The sequence below is a fragment of the Phlebotomus papatasi genome, chromosome 2 (genome assembly GCF_024763615.1).
Source record: "Phlebotomus papatasi isolate M1 chromosome 2, Ppap_2.1, whole genome shotgun sequence".
Classification (NCBI taxonomy): domain Eukaryota; kingdom Metazoa; phylum Arthropoda; class Insecta; order Diptera; family Psychodidae; genus Phlebotomus; species Phlebotomus papatasi.
The window spans coordinates 29458528-29482992 of record NC_077223.1 but is presented as its reverse complement, the minus strand read 5'-3'; the positions used below and the strand labels follow the sequence as shown (position 1 = coordinate 29482992).

The window sequence follows — 24465 nt, the reverse complement described above, 5'->3', positions numbered from 1 at the left end:
CACATTTTTTCAAGTGATAAAAAAAAGAATCATAAAAACTAAAGTTAGACGAAAGAAAATGTGATTTACCGTGTTCACAGAGCATATCTTTTGGCTTTTTTTTTTAAGTTTAATTAGAAATATTTTATTACAAAAATTCTAATTCTAATTTCACATAATTTTGCTAAATCTTAGACTAAAAGTTCTATATTTTTCATGTTAATATATTTTTTTTTAAATTATTTTTGACATCGGTCATTTTTATAAAGAAATACAATTCTGGTTTTGTTCTTTGGAAATGGCATAGTTTTTACATCTCGTAGATAGGCCAAGGGGTGGCTAAAATATAGATATCATTTAGGAATCTAAAGCTTTTCTTAATTCTTATCAGGCAATCTTTTTGAGAAAATTTTAGCTTGGAACAAAATACTAAGGTTGAATGATTGACTAGATCTCGAAAAATCACTAAAATTACTTATTATCTAGGATTTCGAGACCTTCAGGATCTGGGATAAACAACCAACCTTAAACCTTATAATATCTCAATATAATATTAACTTATATCACGGAAAAATGATGCAAAATAACTATACGGGATAACGAAAGCAATATAATTCAACTAAATTTTGTTTTTATTAGTTTAAATGGTTTAAATAGATTTGCAAGCTTAACATTTTTCCGAATTTATATTTTTAATATGTCTCTGTATATAATATAACACATTTATATTACTCTAATAAATGTCTTTGGTAATATCTGTCAAGAGATATCAAAAACATCGGTTATTCAAAATTACAGAGCCACAACTGTGGACATAAGCTAACTTTGAATGAACTAAGGTAAAGTGCCCTCAAGTCAACCGGTAGAGTTATTTATTCAATTTATTTATATTTGCACTAATATTTGGCGTATGATCTAACATTAATAGATCAATTATTTCATAAATAAATACGAATCAGTGACAATTTCATAGAAATTGACCATCAAACAGTCCCACCGGTAGAGTCGAGGAACCAGTCGACTCGAGGGCACTTTACCTTAATTTAAATTTTTAAGGAAAATGATAGGGTGAAAAGAACATCTATTGACAATTTAAGAACTCGTGTCAGGACCTATTGACACACTACTCTAACAACGCAGTTTAATAAAAAACCGCCATATTACTTACATTTTATAAGATACAGTGAGTGTCAATAGTTTGTTGCCTAATGGATGTTTGAGAAATCAAGTGAAAAAAATGATAGAAAAAAATACTTTTCCAAATTTTTCTTTTTGCAGATGAGTTCCTTATAATCCGTAGATATTATTTATAGTTTTCAAAAAAAATAAATAATTTTATTTCATATCAAAAATAATTGTTTTCCAAAAGTTGGTCATTTTTGAAAAATCAAAAGTTTGTTGCCTCATTAAAAAAACTAATTCAAAATGGTGAAAACGTGCAACCAACTTTATGTAAACCGGTTACATTTTGAGCTTATGTCATTTGATAGGCAAATGGTGGATTTGTACATTTTTAAGGCTGTCAATGTTAAATATATAGGTGTAAGAGTGATGATAAATAACAAGAAATAATCAGTTTTTTGATAATTCATAATTTAGGTTATAATGGCAAATGACAAAAAGTTGAAAGGTGGGATATTGTCCAGATATACTGCTGGAAGGAATCGGCGTCGCTTAATTGCCAAATTTTATGGAAATTCATGAAAAGTTATACATAAAATGGTCAAATATTATAGTTATGAGGCACGAGTACATCTGAAAAACGCTACTGGTAGACGCAGGGTTTCGACTCAGAAAGTCGATAACCGCATTCTAGGTATCTCTGATAGTAACCCCATGATGTTTGCTTCAAAAATTCAAAGTCGGCTGGTTACAGAAGGCATACAGGCTTCAATTTTTGCTACTTACGGTTATTAACTATAAGAACCACTTATTCATCTTTCCTCCTAAAATTTACTAAGATATTTTGTTTTATAATTTAACCTGTGGTTAGTTTATTTCCTGGTTGTCCCTATAGTCTATACTTATTTTATGTGCTTGTTTGTAGAATATTTACATCTCATAAAATTACGTAAAAATAAAAGGATCAAGTTGATGCAAAGGATGCATCAAATTGACATGTTCTATTATGATAAATGTGCATTCAAAGTTCGAAATTTGATCCTTTTATTTTTTACCAGTATTCTTTAAATTGGTTAATGATATCTTCAACGGTATTCTGTAACAGTATAACAATCTAATAAGGCAGTTAAATTCTTTTTAAGAAGTAAATTCGAAAGAGCTAATCAAAAATCTAATTCATATCAGATAGGGTCGCAGGAATACCCATTCGGTAGGGAACACTTGTTGGGGAAACTGGGGTTTAAAATAATGTAATTTATATAGACAAAATAATTGTGGATATAAATAAAATTATTGTAAGGACTAGCTTCATTTAGAAATAGGCAAAAAAGTCGTATAACAATCTAGCCCCATAGCTCAAAGTAGCCCCACCTCCCCCTAAATTTATGTTTAATTTTCTAACTTGCATTCAGTGGTTTTGATCAATACTCCAAACCAAAGAATATAATGTGTAATATTACTATACAAATAGGGAACGTTGACTGGAAACTTACATTATGTACCAATATCGTCTTTGGCCAATTAGTGTGAATATAAAGCAATAATCCTAATGGGATTACGAGGCTATTAAAATTGCCTAATTGAAGAGAGATACTGTCTATATAACAGTACAAAAAATTCTTGACTTTTGGCCTCTATATATTGTGAGCAATTTATGTAGGGGAAGGATTTTAGGATTAGCACGCACTGTGGCTTCGAACACGTTTATTTTTAAATATTCTTATAATAAATCTTACTTATTTTTTTAGGTAATGTGTGACTTAAGACTAAGCTATCAAAGTTTGACACAGCTAGGTCAGACTCATAAAAGGAATATATAAGTGTTCGAGGTCAAAATGTGTGCAAAATATTAAAGCTTTCCCCTACCTTAAAATTTTGCATTTTAAAGAAAATTGTTTGCATATTTTAACACGTAATTTGTAGCAAAATACGTCAAAATGCTCCATTTACGAAAAATTTATTCCAATATTAAAGGCACTGCATAGCGATTTTTCATGTCAAACCTATTCCGTCGTTCTTATAAAAAGCTTTTGCCATTAAAATCCTGTCCATCTCGCTAATTGCGATATATGTAAAATGACTAGTTTTATTGTGAATGATTAACTTAAGTTAACAAAGCCAAAGATAGAGACCCTGTGAGTTCGGTGGATGTAAACTAAAGAAAAAATTCTTTACACAGACAAATTGTTGACGAAGCAGATGTTTTATTAGTCAAAAAATGTAAATTAATTGAAAATTAAGTGAAATAAGTGTAAATAAAAGGAAAAAAAACTTTCTCTATATTAATTGCACTTACGAGAGGTCGTCCCCAGTACCATGACTTGACACGCTGTGTTAGACCACCCAAATGTGATCGGATCCCTTCAAAGTAGCCCCCCTAGAAAATAATTAAGAACAAAATGCCCTAGCAATAACTACAAAGAAATTTTTTTTTTTTCTATAATGAATGTCTTAATGTAAAATCTCATTTCGTTAGGCTAACAAGTAAATAAGAAAACTAAGAAGAATATATTAAAAGATCTAATCGGAACAGAGTCTAATAAAGAATATCTCAATTAATGGACTGAGACTAATTCTATATGGTGTTTGGAAAACATGTAAAATTATTCACACACAGATTAATTGAAAAGAAAAATAAAACTTTAGAAATGAAGGTATATCAATATACAGATGTGAAGCTTCACTAGGTCTTTCTATATAGCAACATTTCTTAATAATCTCTTGAACAAATTCAATCTAAAAAAAAACACAATTATTGCCTTACGATGACTTTGAACTGCATTAATGCAATTTATACCCCGAAGAAATCAATTTATTGTAGCACATTTTACAAAAATTTTAACTCTTTCTCATCATAGGCACTTTTGTTTTGTTTTTCAAAATTATTTTTGCTATTTTTTTATTTGTGTAATCCATTTCTTTTGCAAAAGAAAACTTTTACAGCTATTTACAGAAATAATCTTATTCATCAGTTAGATGATCATTGTAATCCATTCAATGAAACATTCAACATTGTTACGCAAAAGAATTTGAGAAAAATAGTGAAATCTTTATGTTATGTTTGATTTCATTTTAGATTGAGAGAGAAAGAGAAAAAAACAAAATTTCCTCAATTTAGCAATTATTTCGATGATACAAGTGTCTTGCTTCATTAAGAGAGAAATTAAATTATATAGTATGGAGGGTTTATTTCATCTTCTGATATTTTATTTTTGTGCAAAGGCTGCAGGCAAAGAAAAATAAATGAAATTTTACTTTTTAACTTACCTGATCCTAATTAGATTGCACGGTGATTTCACGTAGAATTAATACAATTTTTATTCCAAAGTACGACGATCATGGGCACATGGACATGAAAGAGAATAAGAAATGCACATATATATGTTAATAATAAATAATAAGAATTTTCCTCAATCGAGAAATTGAATCAATTTCATGAATAATTAACTCTGAATTGTTTGTGAATAATTGGTAGAAGGAGAAAAATGAAGAAAAACGAGGGTGGCAGAGTTAAAGTACTTCGCAGAATACTTGATAATGCTCCACCTTTAAAATATGTTTATAAGTTTAAATTTTCCATAAAGCTTCTTATAATTTTACCACTTCTTTTTCAAGTTAACTGAAAAAAAAGAAATAAAAAAAAAACAATTTAAATCGATAGAGTATTTGGCACTTCCGCAAATTTGACCCTTTGTGGCTTCTACACTGAAGAAAATTTGTATAGATTTTGTGTAGGGGAAGGCTTTTAGGCTTCGCACATACTCTGGCTTCAATAAACATTTTAATTTTTCTCTAAGCTGGTATTAAATCAAATTTTCCCTCCTGAAATTAGGTCAGATTAATTAAAGGTATATGGATACAATATGAAGTGTTCGAAACCAGAGTGTGTGCGAAGCTTGGAAGCTCTCCACTGATAAAAATAAAAGGATCATATTGATCAAAATTTGATCCTTTTGACACAGGATGGTTCAAATTTCAAACTTTGTATGCACATTTATAATAGGGGGAGGTAAGGCTACTTTGAGCTGCGGGACTAGATTGTTATACGAGTTTTTCGCCGATTTTTAAATCAAGCTGGTCCTTACAATTACTTTATTTAGATCCACAATTATTTTGTCTATCCAAATTGCATCATGTTAAAACCCAGTCTCCTTTAGAAGAATGAGAAAAAATCCTATGACAATGTAGCCCCACAGCTCAAAATAGCCCCACTTCCCCCTAATAGAACATGCTTTATCATAAATTCATTACTTATAATCCATTTCTCTCTTCAGTGTGAACACCAAAGATGACTTTTCATTGAGTTTATTCATTTATTATTTGGTTAAAAAAAATGATACTTTCCAAATGATCTTTGATGATCCATTTATCTTCGCCAGTGTTCTCTACTCTTGTAGAGAATATGCAAAATGCAATTGTTCTAATTGACGTTGCTATTAAACAGCTTATTTTCAATATTACCTTAAAAATTTTCATGGCATTTAAAATTTTTATCAAATAATGAATATTAAATAACGAAAACTAATTAAAAATTGTGCATGAGATTGTTAAACCACGATAATATATATTGCAATATTTTTTGGCAGAACACAAAAATTTAAAACTGACGATATTATTAAACTGCCTATCTGCAACACTTCAAACTTTTCATTCCATTTAAATATTTTTCATTAGTGGAATTGCACTGTGGGCTTGCAACTGGAATTAGGTTCTGAAAAGTGTTTTGACTAGATTTTTTTTGCATAAAATATTGGTGATTTTCAATAAGTTCAAAGTAAATTTCGAATTTTTAAATTTAAATATTCGCACCAATTCGCACAGGAAAATTTTTGAAATACCGTATAATGGGGCAGTTCACGCAGATGAATTCTATTTCAAGACTGATTTGTTACACATATGTAATTTTTTCTAACTATATATCCTGTTAGTTTCTATTGGGTATAGGCTAAACGTATAGCACAATTCCTATATAATTAGTTTTCGTCCTAAAAATTTATATTTTCGAAAGTATGTATGCGTGAAACTACCCCATTCTCCCGTACTAAAAAGCAAGTAAAAGAAATTAATTTGTGATTATAAGAGGAATGTTACAGTAAGACAGAAATATTATGCCATTGTTTTGACAATCCAGAGAACAAAGTTAACACTAGCACATGTTGATCCTCGAAGCATTTCGAATTTCGAAAGGAAAGTACATTAGCCGCCCTGTGGAGTGTGGCATTATCACGAAGTTGAAAATTCTCCTTAGGTTTTGAAACTAATCCTCGAATTTTCCAAACCCTTTTTCGGTATTTAAAATAGATATAAATAGATATGGGTCCTAGGATAGCCAATTATTCACTCCTACTGGCCCAGAAGACAGAGCACAATGCTCACAATTTCTCGATCTAACCAACTTCTAACTCTAACTAAGTCTATGAATACCCTGTTGTAAATAGTACCATTCTTTGAGAGGAAATGACTTACAAGTTTCAAATTACGGACGTTCTAATCTTAATAGAAATACTGACTTCTACATATAATCAAACTGCACCGAGTTCGGATCTCGTTTAGATTCTGGAATTAAAGATATTTTAATTTTCGAATTACATTCAGTGGACTTTAATGCACTTAATTTCACAGGACGTGTCACTAACAACTCCTTTATAAGAAGAAATAATAACACCTGTTCAAAAATTCGATTGCAGGAAGACCTAGTTCAACTGTAAGATAACCTATGCATTTATTTCATGTACGAAGATCTGTAATGAAGGGAATTAAATGTCACAAATAACCCCATGTCTGCCAATATTTGCCCCGGCATTTTTACTTTCAAAAAATTAACTTTAAGATAATGGTTTTGAACATAAGCAGTATTTCTTATAAGAATTTCGTATAAGAATGCTCTGATTAGAATTGGGAAGGTTTTGTGGAAGCTTGTACAAAAGCCAAGTTTGCCAAATTCTACCCTAAATTTTCTTATGATCATAATACTTACAGCAAAAAAGGTGTAAAATATTTACACCATAATAGTGTAAATATACTGTAAATATATTACTTTAATTGTTTAATTTCAAATTGTGTCAAATCTTCCAACATTGATCGTTTAATTTTACGGCCAGGCCATATGCAGAATCTTTTAACAAGAATTGCTTTAAAAGTATTGAATTTCGTTTTAAGACATATACTTCAGTCCAGATGCTTTTCATTTACCAAAATTAAAATTGCATGAAGACTAGAGCTCATGTGTATATATCGGGAATAAGGGGATTTTCCGAGTTTAAGAAAAATCATTGAAATTAAAATATGAGAAATTCACAAATACAGTGCCCGCTTTTTAATCCAGATGATTGGGAGACAATATGACAGATGTCCGCCTCGTAATCCGGATGGATTTTTTGAATTTGTTCAACGTCTCGAAAATATAATACAAGTTTTTTTTCTAGAATTAGAAGAACAGTTTTAAAGAAGCTTAAAAAGACATAATTAGAGATTTCTATGCTATTATACTTCATTTAGTAAACAAAAACATCACGGAATAATTCATTTTCATTGCTGAACACCATGCATACATGATGTCAAAATGATTTTAAATGTAACCGTTGATAACTCGTCCGGATTACGGCGATCCGGATTAGAGAGAGGGCACTGTATATAAAATGTAAAAATATGAAAAATATATTTAATTAAATCGATAAAGATAAAGACATTAAGATTTAACAATTCTTCCATTACGTCATTTTTTTTAAACTGCAACATCTCAATTTATGAGAGGTAAGCTTTAAATTTGTATCTCAGTATCAATAGATTATATACATTTATTGCCTCACTTAATAGAGTTCGAGCAATATTAAAATGGTAGAATAATTTTTACTGCTCAGTTTTTGAGGAATACTTCCAGAAGCAATATATATTGTGAGGTGATCAATGAATTTTATGTTTACTCAACGGAAGAATAGGAATCCCACTACCGATTCTTTCAGCTAACACTCACACACAAGCAATACACTGCCTGAGAAAAGTGTCTTGAAATTCTCCAGGTGAAAAGATATCTGCTTGATCACCCCCCTTTGCACCTCTTTCATGTCGACAGAGACGTGGAAACAACAACTTGGGCTGTTGGCGGTGGAATGGACTCTCTTGCAGTCAACACTGAGCCATACTCTGGCCACCGTCTGCTGGTTAAAGTAAAGTCAGTCAGTGTGTGATCTTCAGCCAGACAAAGTGATCGAGCATCGTGCTCACCAAGAATACCGAGTGTTTTATGTGAAACGTCAAAAAAACAACCGATCTCACTGTCTTAACAAAAAATTTTATCAAGGATACTACGCCAATTTTCTCCCAAAAAGGATTTAATTAAAGGTGAGTAACTGTGCAATTTAGATTTGGAAGTGATCTATGACTAGATTCAATCACCTTTGAGTGCCAATTAATCTGGTGATCATGACTTTGGTTTCTGTATTGATCGTGTCTAAAAGGATCGCCAATTCAGTGAAATATACATCAACATGACTAATGAGGTCATGTCTTCTCGTGATCATTTAACTAAGCATCAACCAGGTACAGTCTACATGCCGAAAGACACCCACAAAATCTCATTCATGTCACGTTTAGCTTCCCTTTTAATGGATCTTGCCATGGTATGGTAGTCCCAACTTGTCAGACACTGTCTTTTTTTATTATCGAGAGTATCAACAGGTGGATATACATGTTTTGAGCACCTTATTTAGCCAACAGAGCAATACTGTGTTAAATTTTTGCGCATGTTTTTGCCCGTCTGTGAATCTCATGGCGCGTATACGAAAGGTGCCTTATGCAATTTGCTACTGATTGCATGGTTCTTTTTTTTTAAAGTGAAGAGGAGGAAAAGAGATAGTAAACAAAATACAACCATTACTAAAATTGTTAGTTTGAAAGGAAAAGAAAGAACATAACATTGCGTTTTTCGTGGTTGAGACCCGTTGAATGTGGGAGAGTTGAATCGGAGCGACAAGCGAGATTTTCTTAAGATTCTCAACGGTGCGGCAAAATTAAAGAAATAAAAGCTTAATTGCTACAAGAGAACCTCATAACAAACTCCTATTGTGACTAAGATGACAACATAATCAACGCACTCTGAAAACATTCACTAATTTCATTTTAATCTCATCGTAAGAATCAAAAGAGCAACTTTTGTTCGAGAGAAAGCACAATTTAGCGACCATGTGAACACTTTATCTGATATTGCCCTCCTAAAGTGCAGCAAAATACACCGTTTTGAGGTGCAAACGAGGTGCAATGAATGTCGCGACAATTACACCATAAATCCACCCCCAACTTATTACCATCAAGGTTTTTCTTTTTTCTGTAAAACTTTTCATTCAGTATAAATGTTTATCTCATTAATGTTGAAATCTTTCGAAATGGTGAAAATTGTCATTCTGTCTCTATTTATTTATAGCCGATAAATATGTCAATTAAAAAACATTTTAATTCACGTTACAAAAGTCGTAAATTTTGCGTGCATTTCCAATATTGGTAAAATATTGTCATCTAAAACATTTTGTAAAACAACCTTAATATTATACATTCATGGTCATTAATATTAATTTTCTGAAGAAATACACGATCATGCATCAATTTACTGTCAATTTAGTGTTTTTTTTTTTAAATTTATTAATATTTGTATAATGACATATTGAGTTGAAAAATATTTAGGTGAAAATTTTTAAACTTATAAATTATCTACTAAAAATTATCTAATATAAAGATTTTTTGAGTTTAAGTTAATAGTGAATCAATCTTTTAATTTAGGATAAAGTTTCCCAGCTGGATCCTGTATTTCGCTTAAAAAGTATATACTTTGTGAGCGTCTCTCCAGTGAGGTAATATTGCCTATTCCGGCAACACTTTCTGCTTTCCTAAATTTCTTATTCATTTTTTTTCTTCAATTTCTGAGTTCTACAATGCCAGAAATTATACGAAGATCGTAATATTTATGTCCCATTCTAATACCTAATAAATTCATTATAGGTATAGGGGGTTCTAGACTTATGCACATTTTTGAAACCGAAAAAACTACCTGAAATAACTTAATGCACCCAGGAAGTTTACATACGCGTAGGATATTCTCTCAAATAAGTTACAAAAATGCTATAATAGATCCAAAAAAAAAACTTTTGTCGTTAACCTAACACTAGCTTAGGTTAACTCACAAGCTTAGGGAATTTGCTTCAGTATGCACATAAATTTCTCTAGTGTGTAGAGGCCATTACGAAATATTCGTAAATTGTATAACTCACAAACAAGTTCGTAAAAGTTTGTACTTTTTTTCACAAACATTGTTTGTAACATGGTCAGTTGATGAGCATTTTTCTTATTTTACAAACATTCGTTCGTAAATGTTCCTAAAAGACAGAAAAATATTTGAAAAAATTTGTCATTTGTTTGTAAATTTATGTCAGACAAATAAAAATATACGAACAAATATTTGCAAAACTATTTTTGCCAGACACACAAAAATGTACTAAAAAATATTTGCAAAAAAACTAAAAATGCTTATTAAGTGATTATGTTACGAACAATGTTTGTGAAAAATACAGATTTTTACAAATTTTTTAGTGGATTATATGCTTTACGAACATTTCGTAGGCCCCCATTAAGAATTCACAATTATTAACGAAAAATTTTAGGAAATATGTTTTTCTTTCAGTGTCTGGACTTTGATAAATCTTTTCATGCATCTTTTGAAAGGGTTATAATGAGAATTTGATGTTAAAATTCCTGTAGAGGCTTTTAAAGTTTCTTAAGAGTGTGCGACTTTACTGTCAGTAGATTCAGTGATGAAACTAAAAACACTATAGGCAAATTATAAGAATTTTGGATATTTTAACGCATTAATTAGAGAATTTTATAAGACTATGGCCTCAATTCTGAGATCAAAATCAAGATCAAAATTTCAAGCTGTCAAATATTTCCAAAATCAAGATTTCGTATTCTGACGCGAAGTAATTATGGAACTTAAAATGTCTTAGCTAAGAACCAAGATTTCAAGATTTTCCACACTTGACGAAACGTCACTTCTGACAAGTATCTTCATTTCTCTGTTAAACTTGCTGAAATTTCGTCATATAAATTAGCAAAATTAATTATAGGACGTATTAAAGAATAAATGAGAGTCCATAAACGGGAGGGAGCACAGGAAGTGCAAACCAAACTTGTGACCTGTGATAAACCAAGAAATGCTTATGAAAGATGTGATTATTTTGCAGATATCCTCAGGGAGGTGTATTTCGATATGTACATCTATAAGATCTATAAATACGTACCATTTTGATTAAATTACAATTACAAAGTCAAATACAGTATTTTTCAAAGTAATTTTCTCTTTGTACCATCTCTTATAGAAATATCCCTTATCAATAGTCATTTTCATATCAAATTCTTCAAATTGTTACTATCTTGAAAATTCCAAGCACCTCCAAGAGATTTTTGGAATTATTTCAAGAAATTTGACGTCTTGAAATCTTGAAATATTGGTTTCAGAATTGCAAATCTTGAAATCCACACGGTTTGTGTCTTGGATTTCAAGATTCCAAGACATTTGGCAGATTTGACATCTTGATCTTGATTTTTTGATTTCAGAATACCAAAATCTTCAAATTTTCTTGATCTTGGTCTCAGAATTGCGGCCTATATCAAGAAAAAATGGTCAGGGGTTTCATTTACCTTTTAGTAGAGACACTTCTGAAGTATCAAACTCAGATTGTGAGAATATCCAATAATGTGTCTCCGCTTATCATTTTTTCTTATTTTTAGTCAATTTGGTTTAATCTTTGTTCTTATATTTTTCATTCAAACATTAAATATGAAACAACAAGGAGAACCGACGTATATTCAGTTTTTGAACAATAATCCGGTGTTCATCGGGTGGGAGCGGACTAGCCCAGAGAATAAAAGCCTTTTCTTCCCAGAGCTTTCGGTGCACTACGCATCTTCTTCAGTGGTCGAAAATGTCACAATATGACAATTAAATATGAAAGTCGTGAAGTATTTTAAGATAAGGAAATTGGAGTGAATTGTTAAGATAAATGATTTGCGTGTTTATTAATTTGACTGATAATTATTAAGTTCGGTGTACACTTTCTCCGGATGTTACCTTCCCTTTGATTGTTCTTGATAAATTTTCCGTACAAAATGTGCCAACAGAGAGAGAATGTAAGAAAAATCTTCCCATAAAAGAGCTAAATGAGAATTGATGGAATAAAGATTGATTCGCTATTTTATATACAGTACAAAATAATTATTTCCACATACACCAATCATCAATAATGCAATTGGTTATGGAGAAAAAGACTCAAGTGAATTCTTCCTATTCTAAATCTCCACCTCTAGAAGATACAATTCATATATATTACAAATTTGCAATGAGGAAAAACATAAATTAAACTTGCCTTCCCGGTGGTTGACATTGTACTTCGTATGACAAGAAAGGAATGACAATAAATAATGTAAGGGAATGAGATACTGGGAGATGAGGAGACTAAAGGTTCAGAACAATTACTTATATATTATTGTTGGAAGAAAGTTTGAAATGTAGGCCGCGCAAGTACTTTTGTAATCTAACACACGTTTTGTGGCATTTTCTTCATGTTGGGTTCTTATTTGAGCTCATTTCTTCCTCTAACACATAGGCACACTTCAACTTGTTTCTTTTGCAAAGAACATAATAAAACTGCTCCAGCGACGACCATCAGAAAATTTATGATTATAGCAACTACATATTTTTATTATTTTAGCCATCTCACAGGTATTGCACACAACCGGGTCCATTCAAAAGACTTGTGTGGGGAGAAAATAAAGACTTGAATAAACGATTCAAGATGCAAAACGTATTATACATACTAAAATAAACAATTAAATTTTAATATACTGCAAGAATTTAACAAGTACCACCTTTCAACTATTATCCCAAAGAGTGTTGAGAGAATTTAGCATTTGCTAATATCATGGGAGAAATTCGCAAAGGATGAACGGATGACCCTTATTCAACTTTATTCAATTAAACTTCTCTTTGATGTCGTTCAACTCTCCTGATGCAATTACCCAAACAACGCATTGTATACGATGCAATTTTCAGGGAAAATCATGACCACGCTTCGCGCGGACTTTTCAATTTTCCATATTGCAAAACGACCAAACTCATTGCATAATTCAGAATATGATATTAATTCGGATATATGTACGACACAAACTTTTATTTAATTAATTTTTTACATAAATTATCGCTACTTGATAAATTCAATTAGTGACGTAAACAATAAACGATTTAACTCTGATTGATGCTATATATGAAAATTAATTTTCCTACCACTAATTATTCTGCTATAATATGAATCCAAATCAAATTGTGGTTTTACATCTACTTAGAAGAATTTATTTAATTTCTATCGTTGTCTTTTTAATCCTTCAATTAGAAAGACAAAGGATCTGTATCAAAATAATAAAAAGATGCTTCAAAATTTAGTTTCTTTTATAACAATGAATGCTTTCGCCATCTCTTTTGGAATGAAAACTATGGAAACAATTTTTCATACAAAAAGATTACAATTACAGTTGAACAATGTTTTGAAAGTTTTGGTTTATGATCTCGAAACAAGTTTAGATGTTAGATGTTTTCAGACAATAAATTAAATTACTTTTTCTTATTCTAGAAAATTATGCTGCTATGTAACAAGATATATGAAATATAAATTCCTACAATTTCTTCTTGAACCCAACACAAAGTAGTAGGAAGAGAGGTCGGGGTAGAATTGTCCATTACAAGATTTTTTTTGCTTACAATTTGCGAAAAACTTGTTTAGATTAGACTGTTAAAAATTTCAATGAATAGGAAGACAGTTAAATAGGGCAAAATGAGGTAATTTGGAACCATTTACAATTTGGGACACTTGAAATTTTCTGACTGTATCAGATGAGCAAAGAGAAAAAACAAAGACCGCAAAATAGAAGAAAAAGACGTTTAAGAAGAAAAGGAACAGTTTGAGCCTAAACAGAAGCAGATTTTGATTCTCCAATAGTGCCTTGGATAAAAGGTAAATGGAACTCTACTCACAATTTGACATTTGAGCATTTCGAAATTCGAACAGGATGTAACTTCCGTCACCTTGCGAAAGTATCAAGAAGTAAGAAAGTCTCTTTTTTGGATCTTCAAATAGATTTTTGAACTTTTCAAGATCTACTTCTGTACGGAAAGATTTCTACCTTTTGAATCTCTAAAACACTGAGAAAATCTCAAATGTCCCAAATTGTAAATTGTTCCAAATTACCCCATTTTACCCTACTGTAATAGTTTGCTCATTATATGTACTTCCTAAGAAAAACTATAACATCCCAATATCCAATTCAATTTTTGACTAATTCTGTCTCGGTCTCCCCTACGTGTACAATCCCTATTATTGTGCTAGGTATGTAAAATTTTGTTAATTCAAGGTATTTATATTTTGATACAAAATTTAATAAATCTGTACTTGACAATCTCAATAACTATATAGAAATATATTTTCGTAAAATAACGACTTGTCATACTTTCAGGACAAATATCTCTTTATTCAAGTCTTTGGTGTAATAATAACATAATACTGTGAAAATTTTATTCCCAAAATTCGACTATAAATTTTTAGTATAAATGTGCAAGTGACGTTCAATTTTTTTAATAATCCAGACAATATTTTCAGACAATAAAAATTGTATATTTGCAGTCCCACAAGTGAACTTAATGAAGTAGAATCAAATAATACCAATTTAATAGACTATAACATAAAGTAAAATAATCCCTGTAATGAAATTTAGTTTCTCAAAGCATCTCCTGAAAAATACTTAAAACGAATTTATATTTAGGGGGAACTGGGGCAGTAGTAATCTGGGGTAGTTGTAAACACTGTGATTTTTTTCATTAATTTTAAGACTCCAGAGGATAAAACCCATAAGCATTCATAGATACCATGGGGATGTATGTCCACAGATGAATTGGTCAATAAAATCCTAATACTTTAAAAATAAAAATCATTTTCCCGAAAATATTGATATTTCAATTATTTTGGTCATTTGGATTTCCACCTGGAAATTAAAAACTGTGTAAAATAATCGAAATGTAGCAATACCAGTTCTTTCCTACATCTTTTAGGATTATATTTATGGATTTACTAGACAAATTGAGATTCTCATTATTTCAAAAGAATTAATAATTGGTCAGAAAACAGCATTTGGGGTAGATGTAACCAGGCAATTTCAATTTCACAAAATGAGTAGGTAAAAGAGCGGGAAATTGACCTTCATGCGAAATATCTATAATTCATAGATTACGAAAAAAATTGGTGGCGCTGTGTTCAATAAAATGTCACATGATGTCAAAATATGGGGAAAATCCATTGAAAAATGTCTTTGATATGCATGCTTTTAGTTTTTTTGCTATTTTAATTATTCTTTGTAAAAAGTGTCGTGATTTTTTGAAAAAAGGACAGATAATCCTAACCGGCTTATGTAGGTGAGATTCTTAACGTGAGCTAACTCGGAGTGCATGCAAATTCGATTTAGAGCTGAAGTTGGGAGACGCCATTCAGTTATCTTGAATAAAATTCGTGAAATTATACAAATTTTGTATTTAAACCAAAATATCAAGGATTTGGATGAACTGACAGAAAAGTGATATATGGGTGAAATGTAGACCAGAATGTTCTCTATAATTTTTCCATAGAACATGATCTCATCGATTACTCAGAAGCCAAGATAATCGAGGTTTTTTGTTTCTTAACTCGTTTTTTCATCCAGAGTTCCCCAAGTAGTCATTTGTTGAACTTCAACTATATCAAAGAATTGTTGTCTTTTGTGGGACTTTCCATTTAAAACCCTATTTTAAGTGTCTTGGTGGAGTAGAGGCAGTCAAATTGGCATCTGAGTGATTTCAAAGCGTTATTATGGGAAAAATCAATTTTTTCACACTTAAACGGCAAAATCTGAGTGATAGCTTAGTCTGAGTGGAAAATGATGTATGGACGAAATGTAGAGACAAATGTGCTCTACAATTATGTCGAAGTAATCATCAAAATCGGTTTAGCGACAGTCGAGATAATTGAGGTTATGCGATATTGAAATTGGTTTTTCGACTGTGGCACCCCTGGTGTTGGTCCCACGAAGTTCAAATGTTCTAGAAAGTTGTAGCATTTGGTGAGATCTTTCGTTTAAGCCCTCATTCAACAAAATCGGTCACATAGAACCGGAGATATGATTTTTTGAATTTTGTGAACTTTGACCCCTCATATCTCTGGTTCTATTGAAACCACAGCGCACATACGCACCATTTTGGAAACGTCCTAGACTGGACTACAACATACTAAAATTTCATTAACTTGCACAATGCCGTTTTTGAGAAAAGTGACTTTGAATTTCGATGAATTTTGACGCTATCACAGCGCCACCTGTAGTGACTTTTTGAACTTCCATCTGAAAGTGCTCATCGAGACGAAACCAAAAAGGTAAAATTTATGTCGATATGTTAATTAGAACCGGAGATAGAGGTCGGTCAATGTTCGAACTTTGACCCCTTATAGCTCGGGTCAGGGGTTATGGATCGACTTAAGGTTTTTTTTGTTTGATAGGTATAATCAACGGCTACAACATACTAAAATTTCAGCCCGATTGCATAAGGAATTTTTGAGTTATTTAACTTTTAAGATTTAAAAATTTTCTTTTTAATAATAGCGCCCCTAGCGGTGGTTTTATGAACTTGCGATGTTAGAAGAGAAAGTGGCATTTCACGAGAGCTTTCCAAAAAGCCCTCATTTTTTAAATTCTGACAATTAGAACCGGAGTTATGGCCATTTTAAGAAAATTTTTTTGGACCCTTATAGCTCGGGTCAGGGGGGTCGGGGGACCTTAAGTTTGGTATTGATGGAAAGCTCTAAGGCCCAGCTATAACATACTAAAATTTGAGCCCGCTCGATGCCATAGGGCCGGAGCTATTGAGAAAACAAAAAAAGGGGGGTCTTCAAAATGGCGGAAGGAGGGGTGGGGGGTGGGGGGTCAATGCACCATGTTGCAATTTTCATACGATATTTAACCTTTGCCGAAAACCGCAAGTCGATATCTCTTTTAGTTTAGGAGCTATTAAGCTCCAAAGAGCGGTCGGACGGCCGGCCGGGAACGTAACTTAGCCCCCCATATATTCGTGATCAGGAAGTGGCGAAACACATTTTGGCCAAGTTTGAGCGCGATCGGAGGACATGAAATTTTGTTAGGATTATAGTAGGTGAGATTGTTAAGAATCTCACCTAATATACAGTCTTTATATATCTCTTAAGTAATTAAAATAATTGAAAGTGGTGCAAAGTTAATTTCAAGAGTGAGAAATTGACAAAAAAGTGCTCGCCGTAGCCTCATCGTTTTTCGTTAATTTATGCATTTTCATTGCAATTCTTATGCAAATTTTCCATTACCGTATTACCTTATCTTATACTAGGTGGCACAGGTGAAAATAATATAAGAAAATTGAAGAAATATTACAACGAAAATGCGATAAATGGTGAGCAAAAAAAACTGTAAGAGAAATTAATCGTATATGCTCACCGTTTATCGCATTTTCGTTTTACTTCTTCTATTTTCTTAGATTATTTTCAGCTAGTGCCACCGATTATAAGATAAGGTAATACGATGAGCGAGAATTTGCATAAGAATTGCAATGAAAATGCGTAAATTAACGAAATACGGTGAGCATTTTATTGTCAATATGATTCTGCCCTTATGCAGAAAAGAATTTCATTCCTCGTTCCCAAACTTATAACATTTACTAAAATATTGATATTTTGAGATTCCATTATTGCTTTAAATTGTTGATTATTATGTGTTTTAAATTATTGATAGCGTTTTCTAGTATAGAGGAGACTGAAACAGTTTGAAGCTTAAATTAGGAATTAGATTGTAAGATTTTTTCCAGAAAGATGATAAATAAAATCAAATATTTTCTTTGAGCTAGGTTTGATAAATGTATTATAATTTAAAATTTCAATGAGAAAACTAAAATATCGAAATGCCTAAAAGTTCCCTAGTAAGAAGCAACTTTACACAAAAATTTGAAGACTTTCTGGGATGTAAGAAAATCAGTTTAAAATTTAGAATATCAAACCAAATTTCATTTGTTATGGACTAGTTTTTAGAGAATAAAAGAATATTATGATAAGGATTTTCATAATTTTATTACTGTTTGTTTAGGTATAAAGAAAAATTTAAGGTTTTGTATTAAGGGTTTGTAATAACTTAAATAAATTTATTTATTAAAAAATTAAGAGAAATTGGTCATCGTCTTCGATAATGCTTGGGTTCGTTGGGAAGGTCTTGGAATTTTTTGACAAGACTGAATCAGTTACGAAACGGTTAAAAACTGATACGTAATTTATGTCTAAAATCAATTATATTATTTCCCAGTTATGCGCTGTTGAGCGATCTTTTGAGTGATTTACAAATCGGTTCAAATCGGTTGAGAATCAGTTAACGGTAAATAATGCGACAAAACTTTGTCATTACATGTCCTTAATAAATACGCTAAATCTATATCACAATTCTATAAAATTCTTTTCGTTTCAATTGAATCGAAAATTCATTCATATTGATAAGTTTCAATAAAAAAAATAATTTGGAGCAGGTTTTGAGTTAAGCTATTTTGACCTTATATTATCTGTTTTCCTTAATTTACCTTTCCCTACACAAAAAAAAAATTTGTAAATTGGTTTGTAAATGTTTGTCAATTCATACTGGGGACTTACGAAATTATGGTAAAGAGTATAAATCACTAAAATGTTCCTAAAAGCTTGCACTTTTTCACAAACATTGTTCGTAACTTTTTTTGTGGAACATTTTTTGTTTTTTTTTTCACAAACAGTTCTTTGTAAATGTTCGTAAACACACAGAAAAAGGTTTGCAAAACTTTGTCATTTGTTCGTAAATTCTTGCCAGATAAACTAAAATGTACGAACAAATATTTGTAAAAGAATAAAAAAAATTCTCGTTAATTGATCATGTTATGAACAAAGCTTTTACGAACTTTTCACTGGGTTATACGATTTACGAACATTTCGAAAGTACACATTAGGAATCCACAAACCTTTACGAACAATTTTAAATTCTTTTTCTGTATAAAGACAAGTGTCCAAATTTCAAATACCAAATCGTACTGAAAGAGTACCAATACGTGTACCTATTACCCTATTTTCGTCTTACAAAATTAGGTCAACATTTTATACTGTTCCATAATTCTACAACAAAGACTATTAAAATTCAATTTGTTGCAAAATTGGTGTAATATATAAAGATGCAAACTTTACACTTAAACTTGAATTCACTTGATTTTTAGTAAGTCATCGTTTGCAGGTCATTACTCATTCCGACAACTTTTACCAAGTAGGTACTTATTCATAAACAAGTTTTTGCTCTGGAACTCTAAAAATGAGTAATTTGAAAACAAAAAATCAAATAATGCAAAATTATTATAATTATAGTGTGCAAGAAAAGTATTTTTTGGGATGGATAATAATGAATATGTTCTTGTTCCTTGGTGACCCGTAAATGTTTCTCCCAAAGATACTTATAGCCCGTCACGTCAAGCTTCTAAGCTAAGATATTTTAAGACAAATATCTTTAAGAAATTGATAGAAATATTTTATGAACTTTTGTTATCTCAATAACAAGGTATCAAAGGACGATTTGTAGAGGAGGACTCCAAGAATATTTTTCAAGGTTTGTTCAATATCACAGAAAACTAATTACGATTCTTGATAAACTGGACCATAATGGTACCTATGTGTTCATTCTAATAAAAATTTAAGACTATTTTGGATTTTTAATATTGTTTATTATATCGCCATGAATATAAATTATTTCACGTTAATTAGATAAAAATAAATTAATTTAAATATAGAAACTTCAAGAAATCCAGAACAATGCAGAATTAGAAATTCTCAGCTCGGTTACTGCAAGTAAGAATTTACTGAATTTCCACATAAATTTTCCTGAAGTATTTTGCCAGGAAATTTATGCAATATGTGCCTTATTTTATTTTGCTCGTTTTCAAACACTAACAGAGTTAATTTGTAAATACACAAGACCCTGCAAATGGTGCAAAATGCTAAAAAGTTTTTAAGGTTGTGCAATTAGGACTCTGAAAAGAGTGTGTTGTGTTACATTTTCTTGAAGTACTTTCACAAGGAGTATAAATGCAAATGCACTTGAGTGAAAGGACGGAAGGAGGAAGTTTTAATGTCACACTTCTTCCTCTTTTTCAAAACTCTTTTCACCTTCTCTGGTGCTCCCTTCTTTTATGCCATGTGACGTAACATCCTCGAAGGCTAAAAGCACGCAAAATCCAACAGAGTGCTTTTATTGTAATAACACGCGAAAAAGAAGACAAAATTGTATTAAGATGAGACGTCTCATATGTTTTTTTTCCGCATTTTGTCATACCTGGATTTTTTTTTAATATACAATGCACAAGATGAGAAACGGAATTACGGGGGTTTGGCGGAAGATTTTCGTTTTAAGATGATGATGAAAAAAAAACTATCACGCAATCTACTGTAACACTCACAAAAGTCATTTCACTTTCGCCCATTTGCCTCTTTTACCCAACCAAAGTGCCTGATATTGGATCTTTTGGCGCCACACCAAAAGTTGCATGAGCTCATGGACATTAAAATAAAATTCCTTCTTGATTTTTTTCCCTTTTCTGATCTCAACATCTCAATGGACAACAATTTCTGTCGTAGGTCGTCAGGCAATATTGTGATGCTTTTAGAAAGCAAATTGTGATTCAATATAATTTTTCTTTCTACATGAAAGAGAGAAAAAGTATAGAAAGATGAAAGTTTTGCACTCATTTTACCACACTGGATAATATGCTATGTTTTTGCCATGTGTGTAAAATATGACTTAGAAAATGCGACAAGTTGATGAAAGTAGAAGAAAAGCAGGTCGCATATTGGATGAAAATTCCATATATTAAATCCATAATTTATATTGAATGCAATTTGTGGTTATTGAAACGCCCAAAGTTAATGAAACTCCAGTAAAAACATCCAAGGTGTAGAGAGAAAATCTCACCTTGGATATTTGGGTGGGGTAGAAAATTCTGCTAAAGAGAAATCCAGAATTTTATTGGCATTTATTAAATAAATTTATGATAGTTCATTTGAAAATTTTCATTCTTGATCAAGAAGAAAAATATTAGTTAAATTGAAAACCTTAAATTTAAGGACAATTAAAAACGATTTTAGAAAAGAGAATTTTCCGAATTTTCAAATTTGAAAAATTAAATGCATAAAATATTCAAAAAACACTTAATGGTTCATGGATTCGATCTCATAAAAGGAATAGCAAATTAATGCAGATTTTGCGGAATTTTAGAATTCCTTGACAAGGACTTCTATTAGTTCAATGGTATGCTTTAAAAATTCAAACAAAATCCAAACATTTTGCAAATTTTTTCCCAATTTACCATATTGCATTGCTAAAATTCAAAAAAAGAGAAGAAACGATGGATTTTGAGGTATGATATACCAGTAAATTTCGTGTCTTCATTGCCCTACGGATTATATCGGGATGAAGAATTCTAAAGCAAAAGAATAGTACAACAGTTCGTCAGGTTATAAAAAAATCTGAACAAATAAGATCCTCAAAAAACTACGCAGTATTTTTGTATATGCCAAATGATTAAAGGGTACTAATCAAATTATAATATAAAACCTGACCTAAATCGGAATTTTGAGATCTTCTCACTATTTCAGTTCGGAAAGAGAGTGAAAGAGTAGACCACGAAAACCCTATTAGGGGAAAGTACTCTCCCTTCGAACGTTCATGCCTTAGAATAATGTGAATTTTCTTTTATTTTTCTTAAGAGACTTACACATTTCTGTCAAATATTAGTTAGTTTGTAATCCATTATTGATAATTACGTGATAATTATGCGTAGTTTCCTAGGAAAAATAAATGAAAATCCACATTATTCGAAGGCATGAATGTTCGAAGGGAGAGTACTTTCCCCTACATTTAAAAATTCTTCATGGTATTTTTCTAATGCCCACCTAAAGCAATAAAAAAATCTTAAAATTCTAATGTTGGTCAGGTTCCAAATTACCTCACTGTATCCCCTGTACTCTATAATAAGTGAATAATTAGTAGGTTCTATACGTTCTATACACAGAAAAAAATATTTTGTAAAAATGTTTGTAAATGTTTGTGAATTCCTACTGAGGACTTACAAAATTCTGGTAAAGAGTATAAATCACTAAAATGTTTGTAAAAGTCTGCACATTTCTCACAAACATTGTTCGTAGCATGATCACTTGACGAGAATTTTTTGTACTTTTACAAACATTTGTTCATAAATGTTCGTAAACACACACAAAATTTTCGTAAAATTTTGTCATTTGTTCGTAAATGTTCGTAAAATGTTCTTCAGGCAATCAAAAATTGCGAATGAATGACAAAATTTTACGAACATTTTTTGTGTGTTTACGAACATTTACGAACAAATGTTTGTAAAAGTACAAAAAATGCTCGTCAAGTGATCATGTTACGAACAATGTTTGTGAAAAAGTACAAACTTTTACGAACTTTTTTGTGGGTTATACGATTTACGAGCATTACGTAAGTCCTTAATGAATTCTCAAACATTTACGAACATTTTTTCAAAATATTTTTTTTCTCTGTAGAATAAATCGTCGCGTCGGTAGCATTGGCAGTTGTCGTATATGTATTTTGCGTGTCAGCATTTCACGCAAAGACAACATCTGTATTGTATCTTGTGTCAAGTGAAGATGTAAAACAAATACAAACACGATAACGGTCAATGTAATAGACAAAAACATAAATTAACATAATGTATTTAATTAAATTTTAATATAATTTTAATATATATATTTTAGTATTAATGCACCATAATAGTATAATAATAATAATAATTTCAACATTCAGTGCTTCCGTTTCTTATTTAGAAATTTAATACATTCGGGATTAAAGTTAAACCTCCAGTCTGGAGCCCGTATTAGCCTACTGTAACAGCAAAATTTTGTCACATGTTCGTTAACAACTGGATGTTCTTTATTGAATACAAAAAAAATTTTATCAAATCGCGAAACAACTCGTTCTTGTTAAAAGTATATCAAGAGGATACTCTTCTTAGGAGGACTAGGTTATATGGGTTTCGTAATAACCGTTCTTCCCAAATCGCAAATGTTTAAAACTCTTAAATAACAACCAATTTTAGTGGTTTTTCAAAATCTGTTCAAGATCTTATTCAAGAAGACCTTTATCAACCAGAATTAGTTCAAGATCTATTTGATCATTTACATTAAATATCCAATACATATATTGATATATTATAAAATATTGTAAAACTGAAACATACAAACAGAGAAAGGACATTTCCACGGTTTAGTCCTGGTGATTGAAATCAACGCTAAGACAGCGGTGGACGCATGGGAGGTGGGAAAGATCAGGAAATATATAAATTTAATTCAAAAAATTCATTCTTTGCGGGTTTCGATTTTTCAGGATTTTGACTTTTCGGGATTTTAACTTTTCCGGATTTTGTTCTTTCGGGATTTTGGCTTTTCGGATTTGTGGCTTTTCGGGTTTTTGGACCATTCACTATTTCTAATCGTTTGATTCCTAACTCTGTAGCGAACAGACGGTGACTATTGATTTACTTGACTTTTCAAAAATTATTAAATTTTCAAAAATATCTTAACCCTCTAACGGTGTTTTCTTTAATATGCAAAAAAAAAGTTCTAAAACAATGTTTTCTAGGATAATTATGATCCAATAAAGTCGAAAAAACCATCCATTCTTCATTATCTCTTTTATTTTATGCGCTAGGTGAGAAAATATAAAATTTTTTTGAAACTCTTTTTGCTTCTAAAATTCACATTTTTAGTTTTTTCAAAATTTTTAAATAAAATATACAAAGTAGAATGACATAGCATTCAGTAAAAAATAAATTTATTTTAGTCAGATAACTTTAAATCGGTATTTTATGGAAATTGGAAATGAGTTGTTTTGCACAAATATTTTTGGTTGCTTTTTCTCTGACCTGTCACACAAAACTGGGAATAGCAACAAAACCAAGAGTCAAAATGAGTTCAAACTTTCAAGAGATGTTTATAAGACTATTACCGAGGACACTATAGTACTTTTAAATAAATAAAACCTTTATTGTCGCTGTAATTGTGATTTGTGTGATGCCCGCGTGGAGGCGATCTTACCCGTTAGAGGGTTAATTATGCCAATTATGTTCCAGGTATGTGGAAGTAGCACATTAAGTCATATTATTATTGCATGGGACGAAGCCATCCATCCCATCCA

General features: G+C 31.1%; 1 protein-coding gene and 1 long non-coding RNA gene across 2 annotated transcripts in view; one reads left to right on the top strand and one right to left on the bottom strand.

The window, feature by feature from the left end:
• LOC129803404 (whirlin) overlaps window positions 1-24465 on the bottom strand; it is a 125962-nt gene that overhangs the window by 10462 nt on the left and 91035 nt on the right. The window contains exon 14 of the mRNA XM_055849929.1: window positions 20374-20379. Within this exon, the coding sequence (XP_055705904.1) occupies window positions 20374-20379 (6 nt within the window). The remainder of the gene's footprint in view (window positions 1-20373; window positions 20380-24465) is intronic.
• The window catches only part of LOC129803405 (uncharacterized), a 28001-nt gene continuing 11760 nt past the window's right edge, over window positions 8225-24465 (top strand). Inside the window, exon 1 of the long non-coding RNA XR_008751860.1 lies at window positions 8225-8442. This is a non-coding gene — a long non-coding RNA (uncharacterized LOC129803405). The remainder of the gene's footprint in view (window positions 8443-24465) is intronic.